Source organism: Gopherus flavomarginatus, chromosome 6 (assembly GCF_025201925.1).
Source record: "Gopherus flavomarginatus isolate rGopFla2 chromosome 6, rGopFla2.mat.asm, whole genome shotgun sequence".
Lineage (NCBI taxonomy): Eukaryota > Metazoa > Chordata > Testudines > Testudinidae > Gopherus > Gopherus flavomarginatus.
Genome location: NC_066622.1, coordinates 97,564,731 through 97,585,694, shown reverse-complemented (window position 1 = coordinate 97,585,694; position 20,964 = coordinate 97,564,731). Strand labels below are relative to the sequence as shown.

Sequence of the window (20,964 nt, the reverse complement as noted above, 5' to 3'; positions counted from 1 at the left end):
TCCAGAAATCTTAAACTTCGCATTCTCTCTCTTTTTATATTCCACATTTATGCTCATTTCCATAACTGATGAGGGACACGCTGAGAGCCATGAATGATGAGGTCCCTGGAGGTTTGGCTGTTGTTGATACCTACCTTGCAACGCATTTAGAATGTTAAGAGAGATGAGGGGGAAGAAATCAAGACAGTGACTTCAGAAATACTTCCTTGGGCCAAGGCAGGAATGTTTTAATAATTTTTTTTTTCCCGGTGAGGGAAATTAGCTTGTCTCAGATGTGGCTGTTCTGTTGTAAAAAATGTGTATGTGGTATTGGCAACTTGATTTGCATTTTGGGAGGTAAAAGAGAGAGACTATCAAACTCCCAATTTTAGAAAACCAAGCGTGGGTTTCTGATCCGGTAACTAACTCTCTGCCCTCTGAAACTAGGCATAGGAGATCCACCTTGCGGCCCAGCACACCAAACACATCGTGGGGGCCAGGTGGATTTGCGTATCCTTGCTGGAGGGCGGAGAAGGATGGATGGAAAGCGAGGCTCCCATTTCACTACACAACTAGTACAGAACAGGGGTTGTGATCCAATAAATAGCTGATTTGAGACCAACATAGAAGTATAGGCAATACCAAATATGCAGATGGGCTTTCCCTTTCGAGGCTGCTGACTTTGAAGCCTTGTATCTGGGGTAACTAGATGATCCAACATGTTAATGCACTGACTTTTCACCTCTGGAGGCCTAGACTACAATGAGGCTTGTGTCAGACGAGATGAGTTTAGTGGTTTTCAGCTAGTCAAATATTTGGTTTTTTTTCTACATCCCAAAACTACCATGCAGCTTGCAGCGATTGGCTGCCTTGTGTCGAGAGACCTGGCGCTGGAATTCAAGCTGTGTTCATAGGTTAGGATTGAGGCGCATTGGGTAAGCTGTGTGCGAGCACTTGCACAGCACTTGCCAGCTCTGTGTATGGCTCTGGCCAATGCTACCAGTGGCTCTGTTCCAAGAACACTGAAGTTTGCCCTATACATTTCAGTTAAAAGTCATTTCTGAAATTCCTAGGTGCAAGCCTCTTACCCTCACCTCTCTAATACCTACCCTCTATTTCGACTTTGAAGCTGCTGTCTACCCAAGTGTCTGGGCCTGGCTGATCCAGTATAAGCTGGGCATTATTAGATGCTTCTTTGACACTGAATTTTTGCTTTTTCTCCCCATGTAGGTCAGGCCATGGGGGGCACAGTCAGTGCTGTGGCATCGGTGGTGGACCTGGCAGCAGCAGCTGATATTACAGACAGCGCCTTAGCCTACTTCCTGACAGCAGATGTCTTCATCATTGTCTGCATTGTGGTATACCTGATTCTTCCCAAGTTGGAATACTCCAGGTAAAGCCTGTCAAGCCACCAGGCCATTGACTATGCAAATATCCTAAGCACGGTTCACCTGATATAGACTTTGGATGTGGTGAATATGCCTCAGGTGCAGGCAGAGAGGTATTTTTCTCCTTAATAAGAGCTACAAAGTACATAATTGTAGTATGTTGAGGTGTGAAAAGCCAGCAGTAAGAACAGCAGTGCAAATGAGGTATCTGGGGACCTACTTTCTCTTTCATTGTGTAGCGTAAAGGATCAGGAAAATCATAGTCTTATGTGATGCCCATTTCTCCTGCCTCCTGCCATTCGGCAGTCTTGCCTTTTATGTTGTTTGCTCATATGCTTGTCTGATTGTTGCAAGAATCCCCCTTCTCTCCTACCCTGCTCGGAGGGCCATGCAACACACCCTGTGCTTTGTTGTCTTGCTGCTTGTGTTCAGTTCCTTTGCTGGTTCTCTTTCTTATGATCTTCCTGATTTGACAGAAACCACAGACAGACAGAAACTGGAGGATTTGCAGCTTGTCTTGAGTTTCTGAAAAGCTACCTTTGTGGGGAAGAGGGGGAGGGGGTGACTGAAACCACATAAGCAGATCTAGAATTGCTTAATCAGAAGTAGTTAAGATGACTCTTATTCAGATTAACCCCTGAAACATACAGATGATAGCCAAACAGGTCCCTGGTTTATGCAGTAACCAGTGGGACATACCAGTATTTTAGACTCCTAAACTTCTGGATTATCCAAGCCTGATTGGTTTTGAAATGTCTGTTGAGCCCTCCTGTGAATAGCTGGGCATCTCTGTGCATCGGAGGCATTTCTTGTTTAGTTATGACACATTCAGGTTGGGAGGAGAGAGTTGGATAGTCCATGGGGATTTGAGTAAATTCTATAAAAAGCACTAGTTAGAGTGCATTTGTGATGATGTAGGTAGGTTCATGTGGGAGCAGGAGTGTAGAAGGGTGAGACCGGGGCTCAACCCTCCCTGAGGGCAGAGGGGAGCCACACCGGCTCACCACACTCTGTCGGCCCGGGTCCCACCCCTTCGCTTCTGGGCTGAGCGACAATGCACAGTCTCCTGGGGGCTCCGGCCTTCTGCGGCAAGGCAGAGCGACAACATACAGTTAATTAGGAGCTCAGGCCTGCTGCTGCAAGGCTGAGCAACAGTATATAGTCAGTTGGGAGCTCCGGACCTTTGTCTCAGGGCTGAGCAACAATATACTGTCACTTAGGAGCTCAGGCCTTCTACTGCAAGGCTGAGCGGCAATATACGGTCTGTTGGGAGCTCTGGCCGCCGGTCTCGGGGCTGAGCAACAACGCACAGTTAATTCGGGGATCAGGCCCTCTGCTGCAGGGCTGAGCAACAATACACAGTTAGTTGGTGGCTCAGACCCTCTGCTGCAGGGCTGAGCAACGATACACAGTTAGCGGGGAGCTCAGGCCCTCTGCTGCAGGGCTGGGCCAGAATACACAGTTAGCGGGGAGCTCAGGCCCTCTGCTGCAGGGCTGAGCAACAATATACAGTTAGGTGTGGGCTCAGACCCTCTGCTGCAGGGCTGAGCAACAAACAAACAGTCTAGAAGCCCAGGCCCTGGGGGAGGGCGGGGCAATAAGCAGTTCAGGTGTATAAAGCCCAGGCCCTGGCTCAGGGTGGGGCAGCAAGCGACTCAGGGCTCAGGCCCTTCAGGAGGGGCTGAGCAAACAACCAGTCTGAATGACCTCCTCAGGCCAGGGAGAGGGGGAGTCTGCCACCCCGGGAAGGGTGGCAGGGGGAACGCAGGCCCTCCCACTCCACAGCCCGGGGCCCTAGTAGCGGCTAACACCGCTGACGGTCAGTGGGGATCCCGACCGAAACACACTGACATTGGCTCAGGTGAATCTGCAGCCTGACTGGGGTCGGCTGCCCCCAGGCCACTTCCAATCTCCCCCTCACTGGGTACCTGCCATCCGCCGGCGCCGGCCGGTGGGTCCCAGACCCTGGGCTCCTCAGGATACTGCGCATCGGGAACTCCAGGCCATTCCTCTGTGTACCGGGTGTGGGGTGGCTCAGGCAGCTCCTCTAGATGCTGGGTGTCGGGAAGCTCAGGCAGCTCCTCTGGGTGCTGGGCATTGGGAAGTTCAGGCAGCTCCTCCGGGTACCGAGCGCGGGGCAGGTCGGGCCAGTACACCTCGGGGTACCGAGCGCGGGGCAGGTCAGGCCAGCGCTCCTCCGGGTACCGAGCACAGGGTAGGCTGGGCCCGGCGGGATCTTGGGCACCAGCATCTGTCCTCTCTGGCAGCCTCCCTCCAACTGAGTGCCGGGGCCGGGCTTTTATACTTCCTGTCCCGCCCCTTTGACTTCCGGGGGGCGGGGACAGGTGGGGGTGACCCTGCCCACTGCCGCGTCTGTTCTGGCTTGTACCTCTCAGGCGCGGCGGGGAGTGAGGCCTCCTCACTACAAGGAGATACTGTTTTTTGTTTTGTTCAAGCCTTCTTTTATTGTACAGTGAAGAGCACAGGAAACTGAAGTATTTTGTACACTCCCCCATGATATGATTGACATGGGCCCATATTGTGTGAGGAGTGGGATCTTGGCAAGGAAGAGGAATGTGATCTTTGTGTGTCTATTAAATCCTGAGGTCATTGAAGTAGTCTGTATGTGCAACCCTTTATTAAAATAGAATCCACTGACAGAAACTGTGGGGATTGCCACAGCTTGTACTGAATTTCTGTCCTTCGTTTCCCTGTTGACAAGGTTTCTCTCTGAATTCTGGGCTGGGGAGGGGATCAGTTTCTGGTGAGGTGGGCAGTACAAGCTATATAAGCTAAATACTGAATTCCTTATTTGTTGAATGCCAGATTTTCCTGCACAGCCAACTTCTGTTCTCATTGCAGCTATCACTCTTGATTTCATTGGGTTGTTGATAGTTTTCCTTCCTCTCTCCTTTCAGGTACTACATGAGAAGCCACAAGGGTAGCACATACGCAGCTGGTGTATTGCCTAGCAGTTATCTAGAGGGAGCAGATGAGTCACAAGGCATTACCAACAGCCCATTTCCAGCCAAAGGGACCAGTGTCCAAAATATCCCACCCCTACGTCCTATCCTGACGAAGACTGCTGTCCTGGGCTTCTGTGTTTTCTATGTCTTTTTCATCTCTATCATCATATTTCCTTCCATCTCCTCCAGCATAGAATCTGTCAATAAGGACTCGGGGAGCTTATGGACCAATAAGTACTTCATCCCCTTCACCAGTTTCCTTTTGTACAATTTTGCTGACTGGTGTGGACGGCAAATCACCGCCTGGATCCAGGCCCCTGGCCCAAAGAGCAAACTGCTCCCTGTTCTGGTCCTCCTGAGGACTTTGTCACTACCCCTATTCATGTTATGTAACTATCAGCCTCGGATTCATATCAAAATGGTAATCTTCAACAAAGATGTCTACCCGGCTGTCTTCATTGCACTCTTAGGACTCAGCAATGGTTACCTGGGTACCTTAGCTATCATCTATGGCCCCAAGATCTTGCCAAAAGAGTTGGCAGAGGCAACAGGGGTGGTGATGACATTTTACCTGACATTAGGGTTGGCGTTGGGATCTGCCTGCTCAATTCTTTTGGTCCATCTAATATAGAAGAGAGGTGGGAGAGTGAGGGTGTTACCATCATCTTGGGCAGCACCAGATTGAGGCCGCCAGCAGTTGGCTGAAGAACCAGCTCCTTTCCTCAAATCTGTGAAGTTACATTCCTGAACCTCTGATCCTGATCAGGTGTAGTGGGACTCGGAAATCAAGCTCTTGAAAAGCAGGTGGGCAGGAAAGTTGAGGGAAAGCAGCAGGGTTAGTTGCTGAACCTGAAAGTTAGGTGAAATGCTCCTTTTAAGAAGCTTATAAAAGGAGTGCCTAGCTAGTATGGGGAGAAACAAAGCATCTGCAGAGATTCTCTAGGCTCAAAAAGGAGCTTGATATGTACCCTATTCATTGCTGTCACCATGTCTGTTATCGCTTTGGTCTTATATTAACTATTTGCTGGCTTCCCAAGCATGAAGGCTGACTAAACTGGTTCAAGTGACTGGTAATGGTAGAGGTGAACTAATAATGAGTTTTGTAAAAGAACCCGAACAAATAAACAAGCTTCCCCCCACCCCCCATGGTTTGTGGGGAAATTCCCACAGGCTGTGCCAAAAGGGGTTAGTCCAGAATGCCAATCGTGATGGTGCGAAAGCTTCATCTCCAGGAACAACTCATTAGGTCAGGTGGATGCACACCAAATGTTGCTCTTTTACTTCCACCCACAATTCTGCCTTCTTTCATATCTCTGCTGGACCTAACATTGCAAGACCTAACATTTTCAGATGCTTCAGTAGGCCTCACTATTTTCTGCTGGACAATTTAAAAGGACACTCTTGGAGGATTTATAATTGTTTTATTACTGAATTAATGCTGTGGGACCTTGAAAATGAAATCTGTTTCCCTGTGGAATACTTCCCACATATGATGTACATAAACACTGCTTTGTTATTTAGGATTGCTTATTACAGCTGACATTGGGTAAGTGTATAACTTTTAATGCTGTTTATATGTGTATAATGTGGAACAGAGCAGTGAAGTGTTATTCTTGGGAGAAACCACAGCAAAGTACAATACTTGGATTGTATACGCTTATTCTGAGACAAGGAAAAACTCTGAATATTGGGCATAACTTCCTAACAATGAGATCTATCAGACTGTGGAATAGTTTCCTTAGGGATGGAGTGGAAACACCAGTGCCTGCGTCATACCAAATTAGACTGGGCAAAGCATTGAAAGGGGGATGTTCTAGATCTCCTCACTCTTAACTGCAGATACTATTGGAGAGTTGGGTAATACTTCGTGCTTTACTAGACTTGACAACATCCCTTTTCTGTGACTGGCATAGTAGAATGATTAGCAGCTTTATTGTTATTTTTTTAAAAAAAAACTTCCTGTGCTGCTCTTTTTACCTAAATCTTTGAACTGGTTCATGTTGTGGCAACTTTCACAAATTCAAGTGAATGGGCACTAATGGTTTTTTTTTTTCCCCCCAAACCTACCAAATGGTGACCAATTAAATCTTAAACTGAAAAGGATCCAATGATAATAAATTTTGCTGATATTTTTTAAAGTTCTACAGTGTGTGTTGAGAGGAGGAAATTTTATTAAAAAAAAAAAGATTTATTAGAGGGAGCACTTTATTATGTTTACTAAATTCACTGTATGAAAAACATTGAGACCCCAGTTAATTCAAATGGACTGGCTGTGAGGGAAGGGAAAGATTGCACTGGTGATCTGGCATTAGATAAATTTGGCCTATACTGTTATCAGAATAAGGAGATGTTATAAAGCAAAAAGATTGTCTCCAAATAGGATGGCTTTTTAAATTTCTCTGTGAAATTTAGATGAAGCACAAACTAAACTAAATACAGTTCTGATTATATTTTTACTCTAAAATTGGATGGATATATGCTGTAAAAGGAGATTGACTGCCACCTAATTTTGTAAATTATCATTACAATTGAATGCCTCTGGGGAAAATAACCATGGAAAATGTTTCCCATCCCGGGATTTGATGTCTCAAAGAATTGAAAGAGGAATATCAAGCCTTTTGCTTCTAGATAACTGTTTCAAACTCACCCTCAGCTGGTAACCTTTTTTAGATTTTAGTCTCTCCTTTGAGTTCCTAATGTGCCAGCAGTCATGTGTCAAAGTGCCACCACAACTAGTTCTCATGGTAGAGATGCTATGGGATGAATAATCTTGGGAGTTAGAACTTGCCTAGAGTTAGTGCTGGTAAGTCATAAGATTTTTGTCCAGGTGGTGTGGCTGCATGCCATGCTGCTGCCAATGCAGTGCCATTTCTGTGATGGTTATTTAAAGGTTTTCAGGCTTTGGTATGGATAGTTAAGAAGTAAAACTTGAAAGATATATTTCACTATTTAACTATACTATTTAACACTTGACAGAATATTAACTGGAAAGTAATCTGGCCTAATTGCTGAAGCCAGTGTCCTGTGTTCTGGAGTGTCTTCCTTTTTTGTGGTCTATGTGGGCAATAACAGTAGATGATAAGGTTTTAAAAATTGAAGTTCAGTTTTGATAGCTGAGAGTTGCACAAAGTGTCTACCCATTGCTGGCTTTCATTACTTTATATACAGAATAATACATGGCTAGCATATAACCTATCATGATTGACAGCAGTTATTGAGACTGAACTAAGTGTTTTTTCAGTATTTAGTCTGGGATCATTGGTAACACACATACAGTTCAGCTTTATAGGTAATTTTAAAACATAAAATCCAGACATGAGTGGAAAATTTACAGGGCATGTGATGCAGAAGGAGAAGCTTTACAGAATGTGACTTTGCGTGGCATAGGCTTTAAAAAACTGAAAGGAATACTGTCATTGCACTAGGAACTAATCCTTTGGCCTTCATTGCGTGGAAATATAATACAGCTTGGCCAAGGCTGATACATGTTAAATTCCATTTTTGTTTAGATTCTAAAAGGTAGCTAAATGACCAGGTGGTACAGTTGAAATGCACCTCTACCACTGACAGCCATTCTGCAGAAGCCCAAGGCGCAGGTGGGTGTGTAATATTGTTTTAAACCAAAATAGAACTTGGTTTGTACTGGTGCCTGTCACCTCTGCAATGTTGTGAAGAATTAGGAGCCTTTGTTGTGTAGTGCACTAGTCTCTCATCACTGGAGAGCCGAACTCAAATTCACTTCAACAGATAAAGGCATAAAGATGACATTTGTGGTCGTAACTATTTCCCACTAACATTTTTGCCTATATCACATAAGCCGTATGCAGTATCGGATAATTTTCATTCTCTCTGCAGAAAAAAACTGAGCCTGGAATAGAACTCTGTTGGGATATATATATATATATATATATATATATATATATATATATATATATATATATAAAACCTCCATTCGGGGTAAGATATTTTAAAAAGAGGCTTAAACCCAACATCCAGTTTTATACATTCAGTCAGTTGTACAGACACAAACAATGGCATTAGCACTTCTAATTAGCTGATTGCAACTGCAAATCAGGTAGATGCCTAAATACAATCTCTTGTGTCTGCAAATGTAAAGCCATAATTAAAATATTGCCTGTTGATAGCTCTGGGCGGGACTAAATGTTTTTTTTTCCTTGTTATGTGGTATGTGAGTCTGACTGTCCTGTACTAATACTGTGTGTATCTCAGTTTCCCTTTGTACTGCACCAGTGTGTAGGTGGTGGGAATTTGGGTGTGTGACTTCTGCGAAAGCTCTCGAGGCAGGTGATGGTTGGTGCCTTTCGCACCTGAGATCCAGGAAGGGGTGCAACCAGATGACATTTTGTCTAGGAAGCAGGACAAAGAGCGGAGGAAGAGCAACGGGCGTGTTGGAGGCCAGGCAGAAGAGTCCATGGCAGTCTGCTGTGGGGAACTGGAAGAAGGGGAGTCCAGGCTGTCTGGCTCAGGGATCCCCCAAGATGAACTTTGCTAAAACTCACTGATTTCTGTGCTAACAGGTTCTGTTCTCTGCTGTGTACCTGTCAACTAATAAACCTTCCATTTTACAATGCTGGCTGAGAGTCATGTCTGACTGCAGAGTTGGGGCGCAGGGCCCTTTGGTTTCCCCAGGAACCCCGCTCAGGTGGACTCGCTGCTGAGAGTGCATGGTGAACAGAGATTCTGAATGCTCTGAATTTCAGACACAGGAAGCTGAAGGCACGTAGACTTCTTGCCCTGGCAACAGTGGCGTGCTTCGCCAGAGTCCTGACTGGCTCTTAGAGAGCAGTTCCAGAGCATCGGCCCAGTAACTCCATGACAGTAACAAGGCGCTCTTCCTAATGCTAAAATTTATTTCAGATGCTTAAGACTGAAAGGACTTCAGCTCAAGGTTTGTTCTGCAGTTCTTTAATATACTTGTTCTGGGTGTCTAAAAGTGTTTTCAGTGGTTTTTTAAAATATAAAGCCGCCTGCTCAATGTTCCTCCTTTTAAATCTCCCCAATTGTGAGTAGGGTACATAGTATTAAGAAAGAACACGATCCTTGAGAGGGATTGCTCATTAACTGACTATTTTGCACTTACTCTGATTCTGCCCACAGTTAAAAAGGGACATGTGTTATCTCTTGAAATGGAATCCTAATTGTCTCATAGCCTTACTAATAAAATTAATTTAGTACTGGGTAAATGCTGGAGTCTGAGGTGCGTGAATTTTACTTTGACACATTCAGAGTCTAAGAAAGCTTTCCACTTCCAAGACTGATCAACGGACTGCATTTTCAGCCACATCTTGTGATTGGTTTCCGCCATTACTGGTTACGCATTTGGTGATATCTTTACTGAACCAGAGGTTGAGAAGCCAAGAATGAGGGCTTATATACATAAACACAGCCCAAATGTATACTGAACTCTGATTTGAACCCGAGTATTGTGATTGTTTTGTCCTGAGAGAGATTTTGAAATATGACTGTTGACCTCTGTAAAGTCTTGGCATTCTCTTACAGTGATTCTCCTGTATCCACTCTCAATTTATCCTCCCCTACCATTTGTTTATTTTAATGCCTTTATACCTCCCATTTCCATAGCACCTTTGTATAGAAAGATCTCTAAGACAGAGAGGTTCTACAATCATGGTTAACCTTACAGACATGTTAAGTATTACACCAACAATATATCACAGAGAGATGGAGGGGAAAAAATAAGAAGCTTATACCTGGCCTCTGATTCTATGCCAGCAATTAATGGGTAGTGCAACTGACATCACTTGCCTGGCTGTTGCGATCAAAATTGTGCTCACAGAATTTGAAGGCAATGTCTGATGGAGCAAAAGAACAATAAGGAGTAATGGAATCCACAACTTCTGACTCTGTCAATCCTCATCTGATTATTAGACCAGACTGCATCTCAGATAAAAACATTCTTGGAGGCTCAGAGTAATTATGGGAAGAGTAGTGAGGTAAGCTTAAAAAGAGTTTTGGAGCCATTATAATGCAATACCTTCATATGACCTGGAGGAAGATGCAGAGAGACTGCTTACTGAACTTAAAGGTGATGCAAATGAGGGATTTCTCTTACCTTTATTGGCATCATTAATCTAAGGGAGTTTGATAAATGAGAGGAGAGGGGAAATCAATAGAGGTTCAGTGTAGGAGACAGAATCCGACAAAAATATAAAATGGAAGAATCCTGGTCAGAATACAACACCACAGAAGATTTAAGGCAATGACAATTTGAGCATGTGCTGTGATGCTGCTGCAAAACAACTGGGATGTAATTCTTTCTGTATACAGCATGGGCAAAGCCATGTGATGCATTGTGTGCACTGCTGTGCCGTATAAGAGGAGAGATCAAACTGAAGAGATGGCAACAGAAATACTAAGCAAAAAGTGCCTTTGAAGAAGGTTGGCTTTGCAGAGTAATGCAATGACCTAGCAAGCATGTTTATACCACCACTGTTGTTGAAGATATTCCAGGCTAGGCCTGACTCCCACTATCAGAAAGAATAATTAGTCAGGGGGCTAGAGGCAGTATGCAATAGCCAACTAGAGGTTCCGTCCCAATCCAAATGAATCCAGCGTTGGCAGCACAAACCAAAAGGCTGCAGTTAACTTCAGTTCCTTTAGACACTGTGGGATGGGAAAAAGGAATTCATGCTTGTCAAGCAGTGGTAGAGAGATTGTTTTCAAGCTTCTAAGAGCAAACTGCAAATAACTGAGCATCAAAAGCATTACAGAAAGAAGATTGCCCTCTTAACAGAATGATAGGAAAGCTCTGCTGAAGAATCCAAGAAAAACCCAAAGCTATGTATTTTAAGAGAGGAAGGATGGTGTAGTGGTTAGGGCACCAGCCGGGGACTTGGGAGACTCAAGTATTGTTTACTGTTCTGCCACAGACTTCCCTTGTGATCTTGAGCCAAGGCAGTTAATTGCTCTGTGCCTCAGTTCTTCACCTGTAAAATGGGGACAATAGCAGTTCCTTACCTTCCAGGGGTGTTGTATCCTAAAGATTAGGAGGTATTCAAATACCACTGTGATATGGGGAGAGGTGGGGCATATAAGTTCCAAATATAGAATAATCATGTTCTGTAATGCCAAAGTCATTCTTACAGATGCCTTGGTGGAAATAATTGTAACAATAACAGTTGTGTTCTTGATTTTGTTTAAACAATAATTTTTTGGCACTTACAAAAATACATGAATGTTTGATGTGGAATTAAGTTGTTAAGCCTGGTTTAAAATTCAAGAATTACAAATTCTCACTGCAATCTACCAGAATCAAGACGAGTGAGCAAATTAAATATCCTGCTTCAATTTAGGATTGATCAGTACTCCAGAAATACTGAGGAAAATTTACCACCTTCTTCGAGTGATTACTCATGTCCATTCAACTTAGGTGTGTGTCCTCGCCACATGCACCAGTGCTGGAAGTATTTCCCTCAGAAGTATCCTTATGGGACTGGCTCTGGTGCCCCCTGGGGTGGCGTGCATATGCCCCTCCAAGCTCAGTTCCTTCCAGTGACGGTGCATGGAACTGGTGCTAGAGCTGTTGCTTCTCATTCTTTCAAACTCATTTGCGTCTTGCAAATATTATTGTATATAGTTTCCCTCTCGTTTAGTTCAACCTATTTGTTAAGTTAGAGACAAAAGGGACTTTGCCTCAGGATGGGGCATGCCCTGGCCCCCAGGCTTTAAACCCTGCAATCGCTGTAAAAGGCCTGTGCCCATTAGCAATCCACATAATAGTTGTTTACGGTGCTTAGGCAAAGGTCACATTATTGATAAGTGCAAAATCTGCAAGTCCTTCAAGCCTAGGATGCAGGAGGAGCATGACATTCATTTGAAGGCATGCCTGATGGCATTTGCCCATACCCCGATGCTGGAGCAGCGCTCTGATTCGGCGCTGAGCACCGTGATCTCAGTGTGCAGTGCCCCGCCGGTACCATCTACAAGCCACCACTGGTCTCCTTCCGTGGCTCCACCCAAGAAGCCCAGGAAGACGAGATGAGGAAGGTCTCTGGCTTCCCACAAGGGAAAGGACAAGTCCGGGGTGGACCAAGGCCCTTTCTCGGGCACCTCTTCACCCCCTTCGGGATCTGGGGCCCCAGCTCAGGTTGAGCAGTGTAGTCTAGCCCACTCCCTGTCCGCTACCCTGGATAGCGGTGGAGGTCCTCCTCAGCTCCAGGTGCTGTCCACACCGGAGGCACTGCAAGCCGCGCAAGACATTATGTCCCTCTCAGTGCTGCCCACTGCAGGGTCCCAATCCCAGGGTAAACCTGCATTGGGATCACCACAGTCTCCACTTTCCGGCAGCGCTCCCCATCATGGAGAACGTCCCCACCAACAGTCATCCTCTCACAGCTGACACACTTCTGACCATGACAGGCAGAAACTTCGCAGCCCCATCCAGTCTCTGGACCTCAGACCATGGCAGAGAGGCTCGAGGTGTGGCTCGCCGGTAACCGGGCACAGACCTCTGGAGGCACGCACCTCCCAGCAGGTGTTTCAGAGTCTGTTTCTGGAATCTCTGTGGCACTGGTACTGCTCCAGGGACAGATCGAGGGACCGATGGTACCATTCCCCAGACCGTCGCCAATCCCCCGGGGCAGCATCACCACCTGCAGCTGCATCTTCCCAATGTCAAGGCCACTCTGGTTACCGATCCTGCTCCACATCTTGGTACCACATGTTAAGTGTGAGGCATAGATCGCTGACCCAGTGTCGTCGCGGATCTGCTGAGTGCCACTGGTTGCTGAGTCCCTGAGCCAGATGCTGGTTGAGGTCAGCTAGATCCAATTCCGAGAGGGGCAACCTATACCGATCGGCACAGAGCCATCAATCAGCCCTGTCTTGGTCGCAGGGGATTGACTGCTTGGGCTCAGGTTTAGAGCAAGGTTCTCTAGCAGTGAGACAGCCTCTAGCATCTATGGTGCAGACTATGTTGGTGGGCCTGTGGTCTTGGACTCCGTGGTAAGCAAAGTGGTACCCATGGAAACCATGTGGGTTCTCTCAGCCCTCTCAGGCTGCCTACTCAATATCCAGAGCTTCAGAGAGCCTGGTTACCGCCCTGTCTCACCTCCTCCAGCCCAAGAGGCCTTGGCTGCAGGCAGTCCGCAGGCGCAGGATGAAATGGGTGGGCAAGCAAGCCACTAGACCACCTATGGGTTGCGGAGGACCCCTTGGTGCCGGCTTCCTCCTCCTTGTTGCCAGACAAGGTCCCATTGGGACCTCCTCCACTGGTGCCCCAGGATGATGCGAAGGTGCATCAGGAGCTGTTAAAGAGGGTTGCCACCAACCTTGGCATCCAGGCTGAGGAGTTAGAGGAACCTACAGACTCCCTCTTTTATGTTCTCTGCCCCATGGCCCCTACCAGAGTAGATTTGTCCCTACATGAGGTGGTCGCTAAAATTACAAATGCCCTTTGGCAAACCCCCTCCTCCCCGCCTCTGATCTCCAAGACGGGGGAGCGCAAGTACTTTGTGCCATCCAAGGGCCATGAGTAACTTTATACCTACCCTGCTCCCAATTCCCTAGTGGTACAGGCAGTCAACCACAAGGAGAGATAGGGTCAACTGGGGGCTATGCCTAAAAATAAAGACTCAAGGAGACTAGACTTGTTTGGGCGTAAAGTTTATTCATTCTCCAATCTACAGTTGCAGGTTGCCAACCATCAGGCCTTACTAGGCTGCTATGATTTTAATAGGTGGCAGGCCATGACCAAGTTTGAGAGCGCCCTTCTTGAGGCTTCTAGGAAGGAGTTCCCGGCAATCCTGGATGAGGGCACGACTGCAGCCAGAGCAGCTCTCCAGGTGGCATTGGACACTGCAGACACCGTCACCCATGCCATGGCATTGGCTGTCTCATTGCGGAGGGCTTCATGGCTGCTCCTCTCTGTTTTTTCCTCAGAGGCTCAGCAGTCAATGCAAGACTTCCCTTTTGACAGGCACGCCCTGTTCACCGGACAGACGGACATTAAACTCCATGGCCACCAATCTCCATCTACATCCCAGGCAGGCTCAACCCGCAGTAAGCAGATGGGCAAGCACCCGTTTTGAGGGTATGCCCGAGGGTGACCTACTGGATTGTTCCCCGGATCCTTCCTTCCCTCTGTTTGCCAATCACCTTTCTTCCTTCCTCCCTGTGTGGGCATCTATAACATTGGACCGATGGGTCCTCAATACAGTGGTGCAGTATTACACTCTTCAGTTACTTCATATCCCCCCCTTCCCTATCCCTCTTCAGGGACTCCTTTTACAAGAATCTTCTTGTACAAGAGGCAGAGGACCTACTACAGTTGAGTGTGGTGGAGCTAGTTCCTGTGGAGTACAGGAACAATAGGTTCTATTCCCGATACTTTTTAGACCCCAAAGCCAAGGGCAGTCTGCAGCCCATACTACACCTGTGGGGCTTGAACCACTACTTAGCAAAACTGAAGTTCCGCATGGTCTCCCTGGCTTCCATCATCCCTTCCCTGGATCTGGGAGACTGGTATGCCATCCTCAATCTGAAAGATGCATACTTCCACATCGCCATCTTCAAGGGACACAGACGCTTCCTCCGGTTCATGGTAGGTCCTGACCACTATCAGTTCGTGGTCCTTCCATTTGGCCTAGTGACAGCACCACAGGTATTTCCCAAATGCATGTTGGCAATGGCGGCTTACCTCAGACATTAGGGTATCCAGATCTACCAGTACTACAACTGGCTCGTCAAGGGCAACTCCAGGTCCAAGGGGATGTCGCAGTGCTGCTAGCCACATGCCATCACCTTGGCCTGTTGGTGAACAACAAAAAATCCCCTAGTACAGAGGATAGAGTTCATCGGAGCGGTGCTCAACTTGACCTGCACCTGGGCGTTCCTGCCACTGGAGAGATTCAGGGCACTGATGGACCTCATCACGGAAGTCTCCGCATTTCACCTGACCACGGCCAGGGTTTGCCTATGCCTACTAGGTCACATGGCAGCATATACATATGTAGTGCTCCATGCCGGATACGACCCCTGCAGCAATGGCTGGTGACGGTCTACTCCCAGTCCAGGGACCACCTGGAGAAGGTCGTCACCATCCCTGCGATGGTATTTACCTTGCTGTGATGGTTGACCAACCCCAGGAAAGTCCTGGAAGGAGTTCTCTTTGTCAGCACTCCTCATTCAGTCAAGTTGGTTTCAGATGCCTCGGACCTCGGCAAGGGGGTGCACCTTGGCACCCTCCAGACCCAAGGTATGTGGTCTTGAGAGGAATCAACATTACACATAAACGTCAAAGAGCTCAGGGCTGTGTGCAGAGCATGCATGGTCTTCCTACTTCACCTGTTGGGCATAGTGGTCAGAGTCCTCATCGAAACACAGCCTCAATGTTCTACATCAACAGGCAAGGTGGAGCGCAATCCTCAGTCCTTTGCCAAGATCCACTCCATCTCTGGGACTTCTGCGTTGAACATGGAATCCTTCCCAAGTGAATTTTTTTTGCCACCAGGCAGAACAGGAAGTGTCACAGGTTTTGCTCCAGACAGGGTCTGCGCAAGGGCTCCCTCTCTGACACCTTCCTCCTGCCATTGGCAGGAAGCCTGATGTATGCATTCCCTCCAATTCCTCTCATCAGCAAGGTCCTAGCGAAAATCAAGAGAGACAAGACGCAGGTTATCATGATTTCCCTGGCATGGCCTCTCCAGCACTGGTTTGGGATGCTATCAAGCTTGTCAGCGATCCCTCTCTGGCCCCTGCCAAACTGACTGAACCTGCTGTCACAGGATCATGGCCGACGCTTGCACTCCAACCTCACAACCCTCCATCTCATGGCATGGATGTTGCATGGCTGAATGGGCCTCTTTGGAGGTGGTGTCTACTTTCCATATGAGCCAGGACATCTTTCTTCCGGTCTTCTGCCCTAAGCCCCATGAGATTAGTGAAGAGAGGTGCCTTCGTGCTTTGGACATAAGAAGGGCTCTGGCTTTCTACCTAGAACAAAACCTTTCCTTAAGTCTACTCAGCTTTTCATCTCTACAGCTGATAGGATGAAGGGTCTCCCAGTGTCCGCACAAAGGATTTCTAACTGCATCACCTCTTGCATTCAGACCTGCTATGAGTTAGCGGGAATCCCTCCACCACTGATCATCATAGCCCACTCAACTAGAGCGCAGGCATCCTTGGCGGCATCCAGAGCCAGTCCCCTACGGATACTGCTGAGGGAAAAACTTCCAGCACCAGTGCATATGGCGAGCACACACACCTAAATTGAATGGACATGAGCAACACATCTCGAAGAACACTAGTTATGGAAAAAGGTAACTGTCTTTTCCACCATTATCTGTTTTTCCCTGCAAACATCAGCCAACAGTATGTTTAACATAGCCATTCCCAGTAAATTTAAGTCTACCACAAAGACTAATGTCTTTCTAAATAATACCTTTTCATTAGTCATTTAATAAAGACCTATAGGGGAATTTATCATGCATTGGTTAATCTTTTGTCCACTGCCCTCTTCTGATGGCAGGCTTATAATGGATTTGCGCAAACTTTTGTCACAAAATTGGAGATGGTTGAAATTTTTCAAATTTCTAAAATTCCATTAAATTTTTTTCATGAAAAACTTTCCGCATTTTTTTTTTGACCAGCTCTCTCCCAAATCATATGATGTTATTCAGATGTTGTGTTTCTTTGCCATGTGTGAGCTCAGCCTTGGTTCTTTGCGAGGGTTCAGAATCATGACCCTGTGTCAATTTATGATTTCACACTGCAACTGGAGAAAGCTTGTCATTTCACATAGTTTTGAGGCAAAACCAGTGAAGCGCTGCAGTGTTTTGATTTTTTTCACTAATGGATGTAAGACCAGCGAATGATTCTTACAAAATTAATGAGTGCGAACCCATGTGAAATGAAACCAAATAAAAGATTCAAGTGAACCCTTCCAAACTTCCAGTTGATATAGTCCAGTTTTGCACAGCACTTGTGTATAGTGTGGCCAGAGGATACAAGACAAAACAAAGATAAAACTGAAGCTTTTCTGGTGAGGACAAGCCTGAAATGGAAATGGCCTGTATTTTCAGTTTTGCCCAGCCAGGCAAAAATAAAGACTCTTTTTTACCAGAAAAGTGAAGAGGCTAGAGGGATACCTGCACTGGGAAGAAAGTTGGCTGAGGGGCTGGTGGGGCGTGGAGGAGACATACCCACTTACAGCATAATATGCCCTTGTCCCCCTCCCCACAATTTCCTTACCACCATACTGCCACTCTCAAATGTTCACAAGTCACGAATCAGTTCCACCTCCCTTCCCCCCACCCCAAAAGTAAGATTGTGTTTTGAAGTAGCTTAGGTTCCACTCTGCTCATAGTGTTCAAGATTTTCTCTGCAACCAGAGAGCTAAAACTTACATGAAAGATATCAGGTAATTGCATGGCTCCAGGAGCTGGGGCTCCACATCCATGAGACTGGGCCAGCCTGTTGCAATGGAGTAGAAGGGCAATTGGTCAGAGTTACTCCTGTGACTTTAGAATAAGGCAAACAAGCAGGTTTATGCATGCTGTGGCAATTCTTGTTCTGTCTGTGCAGCCTAACCATAAAGCCTATCTGCAAAGGTCACAGGCTTCCTAATGAGGTATATGCATATTTCTCTCCATCTAGGTCCACAGGCCAGCCAGTATGACTTCACTCCTAATTACCACTCTCCTATCAGTTTGATTCATATGGGAAGGGAGGCCCGGGGGTGGAAGCATCAGTGTTTTTCATCACCACACTGATTCCAGCAGAATGTTAAGAGATTTCCTTATTACAGGTGGGTCTCTCAAGTCATTGCTTTCTGACCTTCCTTCAGCAGCTCATAAGTAGCTGCATTTAGAGACTTTGCTACCTTGACCTCTACAGTCAAGGGCATTGCATGCTTCTGGAATAGTCTTACTTGATTTGGACTATTTAAAACATTGGCCTTACAGTTTTTTGGTTCCACTTTTTTTAAGCTATAGTTGCTTGGCAGTTGCACTTCCCCACTGCCACGCCTCAAATTAGCGACCTGCTTCCGCCATCCATATATAAAAGTGCACATAATCCAATGTTCTAAAACGCTAGTGGTCTCTTACATGGGCTGAGGGAGCACCAATACCTGGAAGTGGAGTGCCAACTCCGAAATTAGACTAGTTTAAGGCCTAATCCAAAGCCCACTGGAGTCTTTCCATAGACTTCAAGTGTCTTGAATAGGCTTTGCATCAGCCCCCAAAGATGGAGTATTCCAGGGCAGCTGGTCTGATCCCATATCCACCCAGACAGGATCATTGTATCTTGTAGCATTTCACTCTGTAGGAAAAAAACGTGCTTTGAAATGTAGACAGCCAGCTGCAGGCTGACCCTCTGACTCTCTGTTCCTGCCTTTCTTTTGCAAGTTTTATGGAGTGATTTGTACTATACTTACACAATGACGATAAACAGTTTTTAAAATGTATCTGAAGAAAATGCAGTCGAATGAATTGCTTCAAAAAAGCCCTATTTACCATTCAAAAAAAAATAAAGGTATAAAAATCACCATTATAGGGACATTCTGTTAGTCAGATTTGGGTACTTTTCTGTTGATTTGTGTCTCTAACGTGAGGAGAAGAAACCACAGATGCATGCTAAATTCTGCAGGGAACATATGCATGCATTTAAATCATTTACAGCTTTTTACTGGTGCAATTGTAAAGCACATTATTTTTTTGCATTTGTAATTAGGTTCTAAACAGATGGTGAAGGACTGTAGCTCCCAGTAAGATGGGCTTGTGCTCTGTTGGATTGCACTGGAAGAACTAACTGAGCTAGGGAAGTTTTCTAATTTATTACACCATAATGGAAGGGAGGATATAACTATGTAACAGGGGTTGGCTAATTACGAATTCCAGCATGTGTATATCTATCTGGACAAAATTGAACTAGTCCACTTATATGCTTATTAATTAGCACATTTATATGAATACAAGAAGTCTTCACCCCCAAGACTTAGCATAGATTCCAGAATTCATAAATATGAGTGATACCCAGTAGCTACTGCATGATTTGTTCTGCACAGCATAGTTTTTATTATGCAACAGCATAAGACACAATATCTGCTTTGACAAATGTTTTTAATATAAAGCAGAAGGTTTTCATTTGAAAAGAGACTTTAGAATTATAGTAAACTTGAAACATGAGATCACATACAAAGGCCAACTGTCCTGTTTATGGTTTTCACTTTGCTTTTCAGCATCGCCTTTCCCATTCAAACCTAACTTCTCATTCTGTTTGAAGATATGGTGTAAAGTTCATTTAATCTTCTTCCAAGGACAGCCTTGTAAACTGCAGCAATGTCACAAGCTCAGTCTACGGCTTTCACTGCAAGATTAAGAAGGAATACAATGAGCTGTAAGGGAGAAAACCCTGCTTTAAACATCTCTCACTAAGGGCTGGCAAAGATGGTTCTGAAAAACTCATCACATGAGCAGTTGAGCAGTTGTGTGTGTAAGTGCAATCCATTTTAACCTTGCTCCCAGAACTGTACTCCTGTACTAAGTTACTCACAAAGGGTATGTCTACACACAGCTGGTTCGGGTCAGCTGACTCAGACTTGTCAGGGTTGGGCTCTGGAGCTGAAAAACTGCTGTGTAGACATTCTGGCTCAGGTTGGAGCCTAAGTTCTGGGGCCCTGTGAGGGTGCAGATCCCAGAGCTTGGGTTCCAGCCCAAGCCTGAACATCTACACAGCGATGTTTAGCCCTGAAGCCTAAGCCCTGCGAGCCCAGTTCAGCTGACCTGGCCCTGCTGCGGCCCTGCTGCAGGGCTTTTGTCCCTGTGTAGACATACTCTTAGAGATAAACTAGCTGGATCTGTAGATATTTGCCTTTACCAGCAGCAACTGCTCTTCATGGGCTAAGTAAACATGGGTACCAACCAGATAATTCCACATCTTATGAGCTGCCTCATTTTTATAGATGCTGTGGCTGCCAGGTGACCTCCGTGACCCAGCTGTTGTGTACAGCAGGCATTTTTAAGATGCATTTCCTTGTCTTATAAATTTATAAATGTCTATACTTCTGCTGCATCTGGCTCCGTTTATGTTTTGTGAGGAAGAGAAGGAAGGGGAATTAGGTGTGCACATAGCTAGGACAGGGTGAAAATAAGTGGAAATGCAAGGCGCCAAGAACAAAATTGAACCAGCCTATACCAAGAGCATGCATCAAGGCTGAACCACTAAAATAGACATGAATGGCTTTATAGGTAAGACACTGGACTGGGATTCTGGGTTCCATTCCCAGTTCTACCCCAAAGTCCCTGTGTGACGTTGGAAAAGTTATTTAATGTTGCTGCCCATCACTTCCTCACATGTAAAATGGCAATAATGATACTTCCTTTCTCCCACCCTTGGCCTGGCTTGTATATTTGGATTGTAAACTCTTTGGGGCAGGAGTTGTTCATTATGTGTATGCACCCAGTCTACCCCCGTGGTGCCCTGTGCTTGGTTGGGCCCTCTAGTGCAGTGGGAGTTCTAGTGGAGACAAAGTGTTGGCTGTTTTACCACCCGTCATCTCACCCTGCTCAGCACATGTCTAAATGACAGTGACAAAAATGCCATTGGCCACCAGCACGTTACCTACACTCGAGCTTACCACTGGCTGTAGTGGG

At 46.0% G+C, this 20,964-nt stretch overlaps 2 protein-coding genes across 3 annotated transcripts in view; both read left to right on the top strand.

Moving 5' to 3' along the window:
- The window catches only part of SLC29A3 (solute carrier family 29 member 3), a 31,010-nt gene extending 24,536 nt beyond the window's left edge, over positions 1–6,474 (top strand). For both annotated transcript variants that reach the window (XM_050959510.1, XM_050959511.1), the window contains 2 exons: positions 1,210–1,372; positions 4,286–6,474. In XM_050959510.1, the coding sequence (XP_050815467.1) occupies positions 1,210–1,372; positions 4,286–4,964 (842 nt within the window). In that variant the 3' untranslated portion in view covers positions 4,965–6,474. The remainder of the gene's footprint in view (positions 1–1,209; positions 1,373–4,285) is intronic.
- The window catches only part of CDH23 (cadherin related 23), a 561,993-nt gene continuing 546,832 nt past the window's right edge, over positions 5,804–20,964 (top strand). Inside the window, exon 1 of the mRNA XM_050959265.1 lies at positions 5,804–5,879. The gene's annotated coding sequence lies outside the window, so the exon portion shown is untranslated. The remainder of the gene's footprint in view (positions 5,880–20,964) is intronic.